Source organism: Hyperolius riggenbachi, chromosome 3 (assembly GCF_040937935.1).
Source record: "Hyperolius riggenbachi isolate aHypRig1 chromosome 3, aHypRig1.pri, whole genome shotgun sequence".
In the NCBI taxonomy this organism is placed as follows: domain Eukaryota; kingdom Metazoa; phylum Chordata; class Amphibia; order Anura; family Hyperoliidae; genus Hyperolius; species Hyperolius riggenbachi.
In genome coordinates, this window is record NC_090648.1 from 314,138,982 (window position 1) to 314,154,002 (window position 15,021).

Genomic DNA, 15,021 nt, shown 5'->3' on the forward strand with positions numbered 1-15,021 from the left:
CATTACACTATTAGCCTGTTACCCCAGTAAGGAGCATGGCACTAGCAGTGTAATGGTCATTCGTGCATCAGGCCCAGTATGGGAAGCCACAGCAATTATGAGGGATGTGACCCCTGTTTCATGGTAGTGAATACACAATGAGATTCACGGTTTGTTACAGAAGTTGAGTTTATTTATAGTGTAGAGCAGGCTTTCTCAACCAGGGTTCCCTGGAAGCCTGCAGGGGTTCCTTGGCATTTTATTATAGGGGGCACTTTAAAAAGAAGCACTAAATTGTGCGTTAGAATAATAATGAGCACATTAATAAAAAGCACTAGGATAAGGAAACAGTATAATGAGAAGCAGTGTAATAGGAGGTAGCGAAATATACAGCCTCACCTACTTTTAAAGATTATGCTTCCTGCAAAATAAATGCAGGTTTCCTCGAGATCAAAACATTGTTTGCAGGGGTTCCTTGAGATCCAAAAGTTATTTGCAGGATTCCTCCAGGGTAAAAAAGTTGAGAAAGGCTGGTGTAGAGTAACACTTGTCATTGTGATAACAGCATATCCTGTCATCACAACTTTTAGTTGTATTTTGTAATCAGAAAAGTGCATTCCTAGCCCAGGAGTTTAAACAGTATCTACATCTGGAGCTGGCCGCAATCTGTACTATTTGAAGAAAAATTGCAGAAAGCCTGTATTTTAATTATGCACAATAGATTACTACACTCATAAAAACCATTAAAAACTAGTTGCTAGATGTACCGGGGTTCGAATAGTTGTAAACAGCATGCTTTTATCCAATACATACCATACACATCGCCGTATCTATGCATGATAACACAGTCTCCATATAGCTTATATATTTCTGTTCAAATGTATATCATTCTGAAGTAATTGTCCCTATCTTATAAACATAATCCATCAAGGAAGGGAGATGTTTGAGGGGGGGGGGGGGGGGGAGTGGGACATTGGAAAGGGACTGTAGCAAACTATGCACTTTGAAGAAAACTCCCTGCACTTCTCTACTAGAGGCAGAACTTTTCCCTCTTGTAGCTGATACAAGCGCAATTAGTTGCAAAGTTCCACTGCGGGCTTAATGATTCCACAACGCACAGAGCAGCTAAGCCTCTCCCATTCACCACAAAAGTATGTTCGGTAAAAAAATCTGGGTGGGAAAATACCGCATTCGTTATTTTCAACTTCTGTGTGCTAATTCATAAAAATGTTTACAGTTGCGATAGAAGTTCGGTATTTTCCCGAACTAAGGCTGGCGGTAACATGAGAAGCTGCCTGAGTTGATACATTTTCTCCTGCAGAGACAGCGTTACAATAAAAGAGGCATCCCTAACTTCCCTTTAGATGTGCTTTTTTTTTTTTTTTTTTTTTTTTTTTTTTTTTTTTTTTACTGCCTCTGTTTGCCCCCTGAATCTGTCTATTAGTCTTTCTAAACAATCTATTTGCCACAGCTTAGAAGAACTTCAAAAAGTGTTACACATGCAGACTTTCTGATGTAATGTAAAAAACATATGAAAACAGGTACCAAGAGGTTAAAAAACACAGCCTGGGGTATTCTGGAAATCCTTTTTTGTTCTCTTCTCACTGCTGCTGCCTGGGAGATCTTACTCCATTAACTTTGCTGTTATCCGGACATCTTTAAAACAAGCAGTATTCTCTGTCCCAATACCGCCTGCTCTAATTATGAATTGACATTTAGTGACATGTGTTGAGATAATCACTGCACAAGGCGGTGATTTACCTCACTGCTCGGTAATTTGAGCTTTCCATGCGGTAACAGCTTTTATGAATTAACATTTTGCTAAGTGGTCGGTAAAGTCAGCTCTTTTCAGCATTACTCTGTATGAGTTTGGAGGCAGCATGAATAAAAAGCAATTCGGTGTGGATAATAATGTAAGCAATGTCACAGATATCCCAGCTGATGCATGGGGGGATTTCCGGATACTTTTTCAACCCCTAGAGCTTGATCACTTGCTTGGTGTATTCAAGGCCATGTAACACATGCTCAGTTGGCATCTCGGAACTGCTGCATTGCCCGCGATCTACCCACTCAATACTGCCACCTGGTGGGGATCAGCAAGGGCTTTGGGGGTCACACAAGCTGTGCCGTCTTAGCTCCGCCCACCTATCCAAAGCTTGTTCATGGGAACATTCCTGACAGATAGATCAGTGGTCATAATCATCTGCTGTGGTCAGTAACTTACACAAAACAATTTAGAACAGATACTAAGCAATATTGTTATCTTGCAGGAAAACAAAAACTGAGTATTCTGCAAATTATTTATCTCCTTCGGATTATAAATACAAAGATGGAGCCTGGGTGAGAGAAAAGCATCAAAAGCAAGCTCAAGTGAGTGATACGCATTTGTTTAACTTGCTTTATACATTTGGATTTATAGGGTACTCAGCTAATATATTGAATTGTTATTGACTGTTAACATACTTTATAACATGACTTTATAACATATTAAATTCTTCACTGTCACCTGTTTTTTTTTTTTTTTTGTTTTTTTTTTTTATTTCTGCTTGTGTGACAGAACAAATTTATCGGTTTAATTACTGCCTTAAGAATTGTTGAGTTAACGGTGATATCTTATGAATTATTTAATGGTGGATGTAGCCATAGAAACTTGAAGCAGGTTTATGAATGTTTGCAACTAATTTTTCATCAAGTACTGTCAGTTTGTATTTTATAAAGTCACACATTAGACGCTTTTTAAACTTTGTCACTCTGACAAACTGACAAAAATAACCTAACTTTTCTTCATGTGCTGTCACATATCAGACCATTTCAGGTCTACCAGGCTGTTGGACACTTGGTCTAGCTCTCTCCTCCATAGAGAATACCAATGTGTTTAGCTGCTGGGTGGGGGGGGGGGGGGTAGATGGGGATGTGATCACGTGTGGAGAGCAGTCAGTCAAGCAGTGATCATCCACTTCAAAGGCAGTGGACCTCAGAAGATATGGGAATGTCTAGAAGTAAAACATATTTATTACAGGTAAGTATACTTTTTTTTTTCTTTTACAACAAGGTAAGTATACATTTGTATGTAGCTATTACTCCTACAGTTTCAGTGCCTGACCCTAAAACTGAACTGAAATTAGTGTGTATGTCTAGCAAGGAGATAAAGGTGATTTCTTTTATAATGAAGGTGACTGAAGGGTTGGGTAGAAAGATTACCAGTGGATGTAAATTGAGGTGTTTGTGAAATTCCACTAGAATGTACAGTATGTTATACATTTGACGGCGGGGGGGTTTGAGCAGCTTGGTGGGTCTTCTTAGAAAGTCACTGGAAATATGTAGCGGGTAGAGGTTGGTGCTGCAATTAATGTGTAAGGGATACCAGAACTCAAATATTTTCAGAGGGGGTATGTTTTTTTTTTTGTTATTGTTTTTATTGCTGCATGAATCCTGCACTCCTCCCTTTACATCTTAGGAGTCTATTTATAAACAAGCATGAAAAGTGTCTTTGAGGCAAGATAACTGTCCATTTGCAGAGATGATATGGGCACTTTGTTAGTGTTACAGCATATTTTTTCTGCTGTAAACTAGATTTCCTATCTTCTATGTGTTAAAGTCTATGGTGCTCCACAGGAGCTTGGACTTGACTGCAGTGACAAGCCCCCTTTGCACATAAATCCCTGGCCACCAATAATATGGTTTTAAATTAAAGGGTCTCCCACTCTCTCATTAGAAAGACAGGCCATGTGAGATTTTAATTTTATAAAGTGAAGTGAAATACTGAAGTTTATAAATGGACTCCTTAATTTATGGCTTCAAGTTAATTTTGCTTTTTATGTCATGTTCTGTGCTGGCAATTGAAAGGCTGAAGCATTACGCTGTTTGTATTGTATTTTCAGCTGTTGAACGCTTGCTGCAGCAAATGTATTGTTCTAGTCCTGGCTTTTGTGTACAGATGGTCCCCTACTCACAATCATGTTGTTTTCTGGGAGATTGTTTGTAATCTGAATTTGTTTGTAAGTTGAGTCCTATGGTATACATAGTAAAATGTAGATAAATGCTTTACTTTTGGACAACTCTGGATTTGGACATCTATGTTTTTGGTTGTTTTCAATGTGCTTTTAAAGTGTTTTAAACTACTCCTACAGTTTATACAATACTGTAACATGTAACAAAAATATGTAATAGAAAACAGTATTGTATATTTTGTATATGAAGACAACTGTGTTTGCATCTCTGAAATGTTTTAACTGGAGTCGTTTGTAAGTAGGGGACTGTCTGTAGTTTACCATACTATGATTTTCTAGCATACTTGCCTCCTACAATGCTTGGCTAGATGGCAGCAGTGAGCTGCTCTATATTATCCATGTGATACTTTGGTGTAAATATTTGTTCTGTATTTCTTTCTTAGGACTCTCCTCTCAGTGTAGGCTCCATGTGGGTCGCTGAGGTTGGTCTCTTATGTTCTCTATGAAACTGCCGTATGTTTCCACAGATACAGTGACTTAATGCTTTCAATATACAGGATTCTGCTAGTACAGAATTTTACTTATGATGTCTCCTGATGTTTCTGTGTCTTCTCGGATCTCGAGTACAACTGAAAATAATTATATTCATGGTGCTGTTCTACCAATTTTAAATGAAAGCATATGACTGTTTATTATTGACATTTATGTCTCTGTCATACTTTTGCATCGAAAGCAAGATTTCTCAGTCTGGATAAAGCAACAGATGACTACAGTTTACTGATGGCATCATAAGAAATAAGATATCTTTGGGTGTATGCACTAAACTGCGCTGAGAAGAAGTAGGCCCTGTTCATATTATGTGCGTGTGGAAAACGTGCAGAATGCATGTAGTAAACGCACTGGAAAAACGCATGCGTTTGTACGCGTTTTTGTAATGCGTTTGTATGCGTTTTTTCCTTATGCGTTTTTGATCATACCTGGAAGAGGTGTATACCAAATGTTTTTTTTTTTTTTTTTCTTGAAGAACTTCTGATGTCAGCTACACTTCCGACGAGAAACGCACCTCCGAATACGCATACAAAAACGCATGCCATGCGTTTTTAGTGCGCGCCCATTGACTTTCATTATAATGCGTTTCTGTGCGCGACGCACAGAAATGCATCCAACTATGCGTTTCTGCCACGCATACGTTTGCCACGCGTATATGTGAACGAGGGCCATACCTTTGCATTGATTTTTCTGGCCCTCGCAAAACGCACACAAAACGCGTACCTTAAAAACGGACACAAACGCGTGCAGTGTGAACGGGGCCTCACATGCATAAGGTCTTACACACAATGAGTAGAGCGTAATGCATTGCATGTAATGTATTGCATTCTGCTCTACTTATCGTACAATAAGACTTATTTCACAATGTTCTTCTTACCTCAGTTTTTTTTTTTTTTTTTTTTAAACAAGATTTTTTTTTTATTGAAAAAAATTGTCATAACATACATGACAATAACAAAAATCAAACAATAAAGACAATAACAATACACAATCCGGGTACATCTGTTGCTGATATAAACATTCTTGCTAATATAATCACAAAAATCTATTATATCAGTGGAATCATATTTGCCGACTTATCCATTTTAAGCAGTAAAAAACTTTAACAGAGCACGAGGAAGTGAGAAAGACATAATTACCTCCAATAACTACACCTGGTATAGGTCCTGTATTGCTACATTTATATCAAGATGAGGAATTGTGGTTTCAGATGTATCCACCCATTTATGCCAGACTTTATTAAACTTCTGGAATTGGTTACATGCCTGATAAGTTACTTTATATAGTGGTAGTGCTACATTAACCAATTTTATCCATTCCAATAGAGAGGGGAGAGAAGATGGCTTTTATGGCATAATGTAATAAAATCCTTCTTACCTCAGTTTAGTGCATACACCCCATTATTACCTGAAAAGTAGAATTTTAGGAACCATATGTGACCATTGGCATGAAATGACCTCTCAGATTTGATGAGATTGGGCATTGATCCTTGAGTAGGCAACCTCACATAGACAATGCTGACACATTGCAGGGTAAGAATCAGTTAAAGAGGAACTCCAGTGAAAATAATGTAATAAAAAAAGTGCTTCATTTTTACAATAATTATGTATAAATGACTGTCAGTGTTTGCCCATTGTAAAATCTTTTAAATCCCTGATTTACATTCTGACATTTATTACATGGTGACATTTTTACTGTTGGCAGGTGATGTAGCTGCTGCATGCTTCTTTGGCAGTTGGAAACAGCTGTTAACAGCTATTTCCCTCAATACAGCAAGATTCACAGACAGGAACCTGCCAGGAGTAGTACTCAAGAGTTTCTTGTGGGAGGGATTTCACCACAATATAAGTCATACAGCGCCCCCTGATGGTCTGTTTGTGAAAAGGAATAGATTTCTCATGTAAAAGGGGGTATCAGCTACTGATTGGGATACATTTAAATTCTTGGTCGGAGTTAGGTTTTCACAGGCATGACACTTTGGTTTGCTGAAATAGCAAGCATTGTTTTTTTTGATCAGCTGACCCTCTGCTTCTTGAATGATCTTTTGTTTGATTAATGGATGTTTTTTTGACTGAGAACCCAGTGCTTTGGGTCGAACACTGAACTAATGTTAAGTAGCCATGGCAACATTTCTTGATATTGCATGGAGATATTCCATTCACGCGCTAATTTCAACATCTTCAAGCAATGTTTGGTGGCTGGAACAGGGTCAGAAGGTTATATTTCTCTGCATTTTATTGTACTGTTCCAGCAGACATTGCACTAAAATGCCTGTGGGGTTAGTATGCAGGTGGTAGCGCACCGTGAAGGCTGAGTGTCCTACCAACTGCAGATTAACCACTTGAGGACCCACCCTTTACCCCCCCTTAAGGACCAGCGCTGGTTTGATTGATCTGTGCTGGGTGGGCTCTGCAGCCCCCAGCACAGATCAGGGTGCAGGCAGGGAGATCAGATTGCCCCCCTTTTTCCCCCCCTATGGGGATGATGTGCTGGGGGGGTCTGATCTCTCCTGCCTGCTGTGGGTGGCGGGGGGGGCACCTCAAAGCCCCCCTCCGCGGCGAAATTCCCCCCTCCCTCTCCTACCTGCTCCCCCCCCCCCTGAGATCCGGGCTGCACAGGACGCTATCCATCCTGTGCAGCCAGTGACAGGACGTCCCCTGTCACATGGCGGCGATCCCCGGCCGCTGATTGGCCGGGGATCGCCGATCTGCCTTACGGCGCTGCTGCGCAGCAGCGCCGTACAAATGTAAACAAAGCGGATTATTTCCGCTTGTGTTTACATCTAGCCTGCGAGCCGCCATCGGCGGCCCGCAGGCTATTCACGGAGCCCCCCGCCGTGATTTGACAGGAAGCAGCCGCTCGTACGAGCGGCTGCTTCCTGATTAATTAGGCTGCAGCTGGCGACGCAGTACTGCGTCGCTGGTCCTGCAGCTGCCACTTTGCCGACGCACGTTATGAGTGTGCGGTCGGCAAGTGGTTAAGGTATCGGGTCTGTGGACAGACAGGTCAGGGAAGCTGTTATAACTATTTCTATTTCTATTCGGAACCATTTCAATCCTTAGCTGTAAATAAGAAAGCTTATGTGACCCAATTGCTCTAATTTATAATGGAAGCCACACCTTTAAGCTATTTATTTCCCCCTTCAGCTTGCAGGCAGATAATGTTACTGTAATAAAGAGGATGTCATTCAAGCACTCTATGGCACTCGCTTATTAAAGTAAACATAGAGTTACTTAGGTTATTTTATACACCAGTAGCAGGAAAATGGTCACTCGAATAGTTGCTGTATACAATACTTTGAAGAAGACTTGTTAGTTTAACAACCATGACTTATTTTGTGTTTACATCTCTCAATAATTAACAGCCACCATATTTGTTTGAAAATCACCTTTCACTATCAAGTCTTGCATTACAGTAGCCCTCAGTCAGCCATTACAATGGCCTTCCGTCAGATGTGTTACAGTTATCCAGGGTAAAGCTGTATTCTATGCCAGGGCTTCCCTTTCCTCAAGTACCACTAACTGTGCATGCATTGTGGAAATCCACAGAGCTAGTTAATCAGCTTTGCTTGGACACTAATTACCTCACCTGTGAATGTTTGTGGTTTTCTTCAAAACAAGTACTGTTGCTGGTACTTGAGAACAAGGCTGGGAAGCTCTGTTCTATCCAGCTTTACTATTCTGTCCCAAAGTTGCGACTGGTCTTTCTGTATGTCTACTTTTTGTTACTGGAATATGACAAATAACAACCTCAGCCTCTACTCCCTATACCTCATCCAACAACCTGACCATACTTCAGACTCTGCATTGGAACCGAGGCAGTCTCCAAGTCATGTGAGCAGGCAGAGTGAATGACAGTACTTGCACACCTTCACTCACCTCCCATCACTGTGGCTCATCCCCTGCTGCACTGAATAAATTGCAGTATAGGCAGGTTGATTACACTAGATATGTCTGAAGCTGAGCTTTAGTAATCAGAAATGTCTGTAGAGGTGTGCACACCATATGGTTTTGCCATTAGTACTTCTGGAGTGTTCAGACAGGTCCCTAGTGTACAACCCCACCAAAATCAATGCAGGAAAATACTAGCAAAATGTTGGTAAAACCTTGCAAACAATAATCCAACTTTTTAGACTGTTTATGTGACCCTTTTTTTCAATTTGACAGCCCCATTGGAAGCGTGCACATTGCCTATAGGGGAGCTTTCTACTGTGACACGACTCCAGATTATTTTACATTTTCCTTGAAAAAGGAATGCATAGTCGTCGTAAAATGTTGTGTTCTTGTTTGCAAGGTTTGAATAAACCACTCTTTTTTTAGCATTTGCTTGTATTTTGCTAGTAGCAAATACACATGCAGCCTGTACATGTAGCAGCTCGACACATATTTGCTTTCTTGAAAGGATTGCAGTTGTGTGGTTAGTAAACCATTGATTTTCCACATGGCCCATGTGAAAATTGCCACCTAATAGCAGATACTTTTTAAATATTCCAGTTCATTTCACTTATACTCTCCACTGTTCTTATGGCTTAGTAAACCATCCTTGTGCATTGTCATTAAATCCGTCTTGTGTTTTTTTGTACCAACAATAGTGAATGTTCTTAACTACAATTAACAAATTATGTCTCTGCTACAACCAGGTAAAAGAACTGAGAGAAAAGGCCGACTATTACAGACGCCGAGCTCAAGGAACTCATTTCTCCCGGGATCACCTTAATCAGATACTGTCTAGAAACAATAGATTTTGGGATGTTTCTTCTACTTCTAGCAGTGAAGATGTGAGCAACAATATTCAAGCTCTGGATTTGGCAGGGTAGGCCTTTTTGTACCTTATTGTTTATCATCTATATTTTGTGTGTGTTTTTATTGGGTACATTTGACATACGTATCAGTAACTATACTCACCTGTGTGACATTCCCTAATGACCTAAACACGCTACGCTTTTGTGTTATACACAAATGCCGGGTACTTCAATTGCGTTCTGTTGCAGGTTCACTATTCAGCCATGCTGAAAAGGACAGCTCTGCGCTGCCTTTAAAATGCATGCAACAACAAAAGCAGCATGTTATCAACTCACTGCAGAATAATAATGGGAGCACTGGACACACTCTCTTCGAAAAAGTATTTGGGAAACAAATACTGTGCAAAAGGGTGTATATATGTCTCTACCCAAACTGCATTGAAGATGACATAGGAGAAAGATGTCAGAGAGTGTCCCATGAGCAATGGGACCAATGTTTGGAACCTCTGGAAAAGAGTAGTGTACCATCAACAAATTTGAAGGTTTCTCTGTGTGTTGTCCGGAGAGTGTTTCTTAAACCTATGAAATTGCACCTTATGGATAATACCAGATCTCCCTTATGCTTTAGGGGTTGTAATATTAGGGGATCCTTTTTCCATACCCGGTGGACCTGCCGAAGAGTTTCTAATTTCTCATTTATGGCATAAAGTCTTCAGACTAATAGAAAAAGTACTATGCATTTAAGGACACCCGAAGCGAAAATAAACAAATGAAATAAACAATTGTATATATCTTCCTTCTCCTAAAAATTACTTTGTAAGATATTCCACAGTTTTATTTTATGTTTAAAGAGACACTGAAGCGAAAAAAAATCATTATATTATGATTTGTATGTGTAGTACAGCTAAGAAATAAAACATTAAGATCAGATACATCAGTCTAATTGTTTCCAGTACAGGAAGAGTTAAGAAACTCCAGTTGTTATCTCTATGCAAAAAAGCCATTAATCTCTACGACTTTCAAAGTCTTGGAGAGGGCTGTCTTCTGACTTTTATTATCTCAACTGTTAGTTAGTTATTTACTTTTCCTCTGCCAGAGGAGAGGTCATTAGTTCACAGACTGCTCTGAAATAATCATTTTGAATGTATTTATTCATAGTACACAACCAATTAATTATATCATATATTTTTTTCGCTTCAGTGTCTCTTTAAATCTACTTTTTAAGTTTTTTTAACTTTTTTATTGTTTTTGCTCAATGACACATTCATTGAAGTATGCCAGAGTTAAAAGCTGAACTATTGTCCCTTTTTATATCTTTCCTGCTCTCAGAAGCCATTTCCTGCTAGGATGGTGTTTTATAGTTGGAATTTTTTATTAGTGAGGGTCACACTGTAGTCACTTCCTGATACCCGTCCCAGTTTTTGTCCTGTATATTACAGATTCCAATTGTTTGAAGGCCTGAAGAAGGTTACTCTGAAACAAGTCGACGTTGTCACCTTTTTAAACAATTGCATATTTCAACATCTGTTTTTGGTGCTTGATAATGGGATGTTGTTTGCAAAGATGAATTCGCTTGAAGATTTGTGAACTCTGTTTTTACAAAATAACTTTTTGATACATTAAAATTTAAGATCATCTTGAAACTTTTTTAACAAAATATAGGTAAAAGGCCTTTTACCTATATTTTGTTTCCACAGTCCTGTAACTACCAGGCTAGCAGCACCCATTGTGCTATCCTGTTTTGCATGGTAAGTATTTAGTTTGCATATGTTTTGCATCTGTCTGATTGCTGAGTGTGTATTTGAGCTATTTAAGCGGTGCATATGAGGTGATGAGTCATTCAGATGCGGCCCATATTGGTGAGCGCTTGCTTTGTTTTCTGTTGAAACTTTTTTGTCTCTTCAAAAATATTTTTTTACTATATATCCTTGTACTTATATGGTTATATTATTGGTGTTCTGGCACACCATTGAGGATATGGTTTTTGGGTCTCCCAATTTTTCCAATTACAGGACTGAGGATTGAGTCAGCCACTTTCATACCTGATATTTAACTCTTTCAGGCAGAGAGAGAGAAAAAAAGCAACACAGCATAGTTATTTGTGTGCTAGGCACTGTACATACCCATGTCTATCTCATCATGTCACATGTCACCTCACGTATCCTTTAAGATCAACATAGTAGCTGTAGAGTATTGTACCGTGTTAGCCTTCAGTAAAAGCAATACGTTTTGAATTAGGATAATACCATTTACTGGCTAACTTAAAAAAATAAGAGTAAGCTTTTGGCTGTGCGGCCTTTTTCAGACAGTTTTGAAATCTGACAAAGGCTGCACAGATGACAGTTTACTCTTATTCTTTTAAGTTAGCCAATAAATGGTATCATCCTGATTCAAAACGTCTTGCTTTTAAGATCAACATGGATCCAAAAGTACTTCTTTTAGGTATTAAACCTGAAAATGTGCAACTTCAACAAAAACACATATTGCACGCCAATGGCTTAAACCAAATTTTGTATTAAAACTGATCACTGGCCTACCTTTCATACCCATTTTTATTCTTACATTGATGGCAGCTTCAGATTCAGGGTCACTTAACCTCATCATCTAATCAGAAAGTCATGCTGCTTGGAACCTTTTTTGGCTTCTGGCCACTTCGCCCCCCACAACTCCCCTCACTGCATCCCAGAAATTCCTACATTGCTCACACACTGCCAACCCCCTTTTCCTATGTCATCAAATGCCAAAGCAGTGCCCCTTAACTGATCATTTATGGAAACTCACGGTTCACATTGAAATATGTTGTATTGCAGATTCACAGCACATGCCAGAGTGCAAAGTATCTGTCAGAAATGGGCCTTGAAAAAACACAGATGCTGTAATTTTTTGAATGCACCCTAAGAATTCTTAACCTGTTTCAGCATTATTTAAGATGTAATAAAGCACGACATCCCTATGATGACTGAATATCTATTTGGTCACATGATCATAGTACGTCTGTTCATAGTTGAAATAATGCGGTTCAGGATATGAGACTGTATGCTGCCATCGGGAAGTTCCAGTGTGTCTTCAGTCTGAAAATGCTGCATAGTGTTTGCAAGTCACTCATTTCTCAGTGGAATTTCTGATCTCTTGCCTATAGGAGATCACCCCTTGTTTGCCAGATACTCCTCTTTCAACATGCTTTGCAATGTTAACGCACCAAGCTGACCCCGCCGGAGTAAATTCAGCAGCCTTTAATAAGTAAAGTTGGAGGTATGGGTCAGACAACAGTTAAAACATTGGGGAATCCTTGATGAAATTGGTATTTAGAACTTTATAATAAAAATCATTGTTTTGCTTTGCCTGCACTTGAGCTTTAAGTCACCAGACGGTAGATTTTAAATATATGTCTAAAGATGGCTTAAAGTGCAAATTCTAATAATTTGGCTATGCGATTATTGCAAGTCAAAATGGATACAGAAGCATGGTTTAATTAACACCACACTGCATTGTCAACATTGTGAACAGTGCTGTGTTAGTAGTGGAGATCCCTGAGCTGCATTGCCGACATTGTGAACAGTGCTGTGTTAGTGATGGAGATCCCTGAGCTGCATTGCCGACATTGTGAACAGTGCTGTGTTAGTGATGGAGATCTGGGAGCTGCATTGCCAACATTGTGAACAGTGCTGTGTTAGTGGTGGAGATCCCTGAGCTGCATTGCCAGCATTGTAAACAGTGCTGTGTTAGTGGTGGAGATCCCTGAGCTGCATTGCCAGCATTGTGAACAGTGCTGTGTTAGTGATGGAGATCCCGGAGCTGCATTGCCAACATTGTGACCAGTGCTGTGTTAGTGGTACAGATCCCTGAGCTGCATTGCCAACATTGTGAACAGTGCTGTTAGTGATGGAGATCCCTGAGCTGCATTGCCAATATTGTGAACAGTGCTGTGTTAGTGATGGAGATCCCTGAGCTGCATTGCCAATATTGTGAACAGTGCTGTGTTAGTGGTGGAGATCCCTGAGCTGCATTGCCAGCACTGTGAACAGTGCTGTGTTAGTGGTGGAGATCCCTGAGCTGCATTGCCAACATTGTGAACAGTGCTGTTAGTGATGGAGATTCCTGAGCTGCATTGCCAATATTGTGAACAGTGCTGTGTTAGTGATGGAGATCCCTGAGCTGCATTGCCAATATTGTGAACAGTGCTGTGTTAGTGATGGAGATCCCTGAGCTGCATTGCCAATATTGTGAACAGTGCTGTGTTAGTGATGGAGATCCCTGAGCTGCATTGCCAGCATTGTGAACAGTGCTGTGTTAGTGATGGAGATCCCTGAGCTGCATTGCCAATATTGTGAACAGTTCTGTGTTAGTGATGGAGATCCCTGAGCTGCATTGCCAATATTGTGAACAGTGCTGTGTTAGTGATGGAGATCCCTGAGCTGCATTGCCAACATTGTGAACAGTGCTGTTAGTGATGGAGATCCCTGAGCGCCATTGCCAATATTGTGAACAGTGCTGTGTTAGTGATGGAGATCCCTGAGCTGCATTGCCAATATTGTGAACAGTGCTGTGTTAGTGATGGAGATCCCTGAGCTGCATTGCCAACATTGTGAACAGTGCTGTGTTAGTGATGGAGATCCCTGAGCTGCATTGACAACATTGTGAACAGTGCTGTTAGTGATGGAGATCCCTGAGCAGTGGTGATGATGAAGCCATGCTTAGAGGTGTTCACCTCTCTGCACTACATATGGGCCCATATGCAATTGACTTTTTCTCTTGAGTTTTCTCCTAGGTGATATTTTTAAACTTGTCAATAAAATGCCTTTTAATCTACCGGAAAGCAATAAAATACTCAAAATAATTTTGATAGTACATTTTCACTTTTTGGTACTTTTTTTAGTTGAAAAGTGCTGGAAAGTTATTTTAAATAGAAGATGAAAAATTATCTCCTAGGAGAAAACTCAGGTGCAAAAGTGAATTGCATATGGGCCATGATGTGAACAAGCCCTTTATCTTTCGATGCATTTTTACCTTTCATCTTTTTCTTTAAGAGACTGTTAACACAGTTTAGTGCATACACCCCAATGTTTTAAGTAGAATTACATGCAAAAGTCAAGTGGACCCAAATTAAAAATACAATATTTCAGAAGTAAAATCTAATTTCTAACTTATAATAATAAATAGCAGTCTTTTTTTAGCTGCATGATGACAAACATAAAATATTTTACATTTATTGGAGGAACCCCTCCCTTCCTTTCATATTGCCGGGACAGAATCCGGCAGACTGGTGGAGGAGATAAAAAGCAAAGACAAAACACGGGCTGCTACTGATGATGTCACAGGGGAGGTGATCTCAGCTTGTGTGAGATTTCACATAGATTACGCCCCTGTGAGGGAGGGTAGCTGATGACAAACACACCCATGATGACTGCTTGAGTATGCAAACCAGGAAAGCTGAGCCAGAAGGGGGCGGGCTTAAAAACACTTCACAGAAGACTGACTCAGCTGTAATGATTCCGGGTCAAATCGACTGAATGCTCAGTCGGGGCTTCTTATCAGAGCTGATAACAGGCAGATTTAGCAGAGAAGAATTAAACTAAAAACGGTAGGTGTTTACTGTCATGTTCCCGCTGATAAATGTAATAAAATACATGAGGGTGCTTCGTCTCTGGCTCTCTTTAACCTCTTGAGGACCATGGTGTTAAACCCCCCTAGTGACCAGGCTAATTTAAGTTTAATTGGCCACTGCAGCTTTAAGGACAAGCTGCAGGGCCGTACAACTCTGCACACAAGTGATCCTTTCTCCCCACCAACAGAGTGTCACAC

The 15,021-nt window shown here is 40.0% G+C and overlaps 1 protein-coding gene across 4 annotated transcripts in view; it reads left to right on the top strand.

Annotated features, from left to right (window-relative positions):
- Positions 1–15,021, top strand: part of MDM1 (Mdm1 nuclear protein) — a 95,150-nt gene that overhangs the window by 22,934 nt on the left and 57,195 nt on the right. For 3 of the 4 annotated variants that reach the window (XM_068276717.1, XM_068276715.1, XM_068276718.1), the window contains exons 7-9: positions 2,250–2,349; positions 4,373–4,411; positions 9,118–9,290. In XM_068276717.1, the coding sequence (XP_068132818.1) occupies positions 2,250–2,349; positions 4,373–4,411; positions 9,118–9,290 (312 nt within the window). The remainder of the gene's footprint in view (positions 1–2,249; positions 2,350–4,372; positions 4,412–9,117; positions 9,291–15,021) is intronic. The other variant, XM_068276716.1, reaches the window with a different exon arrangement.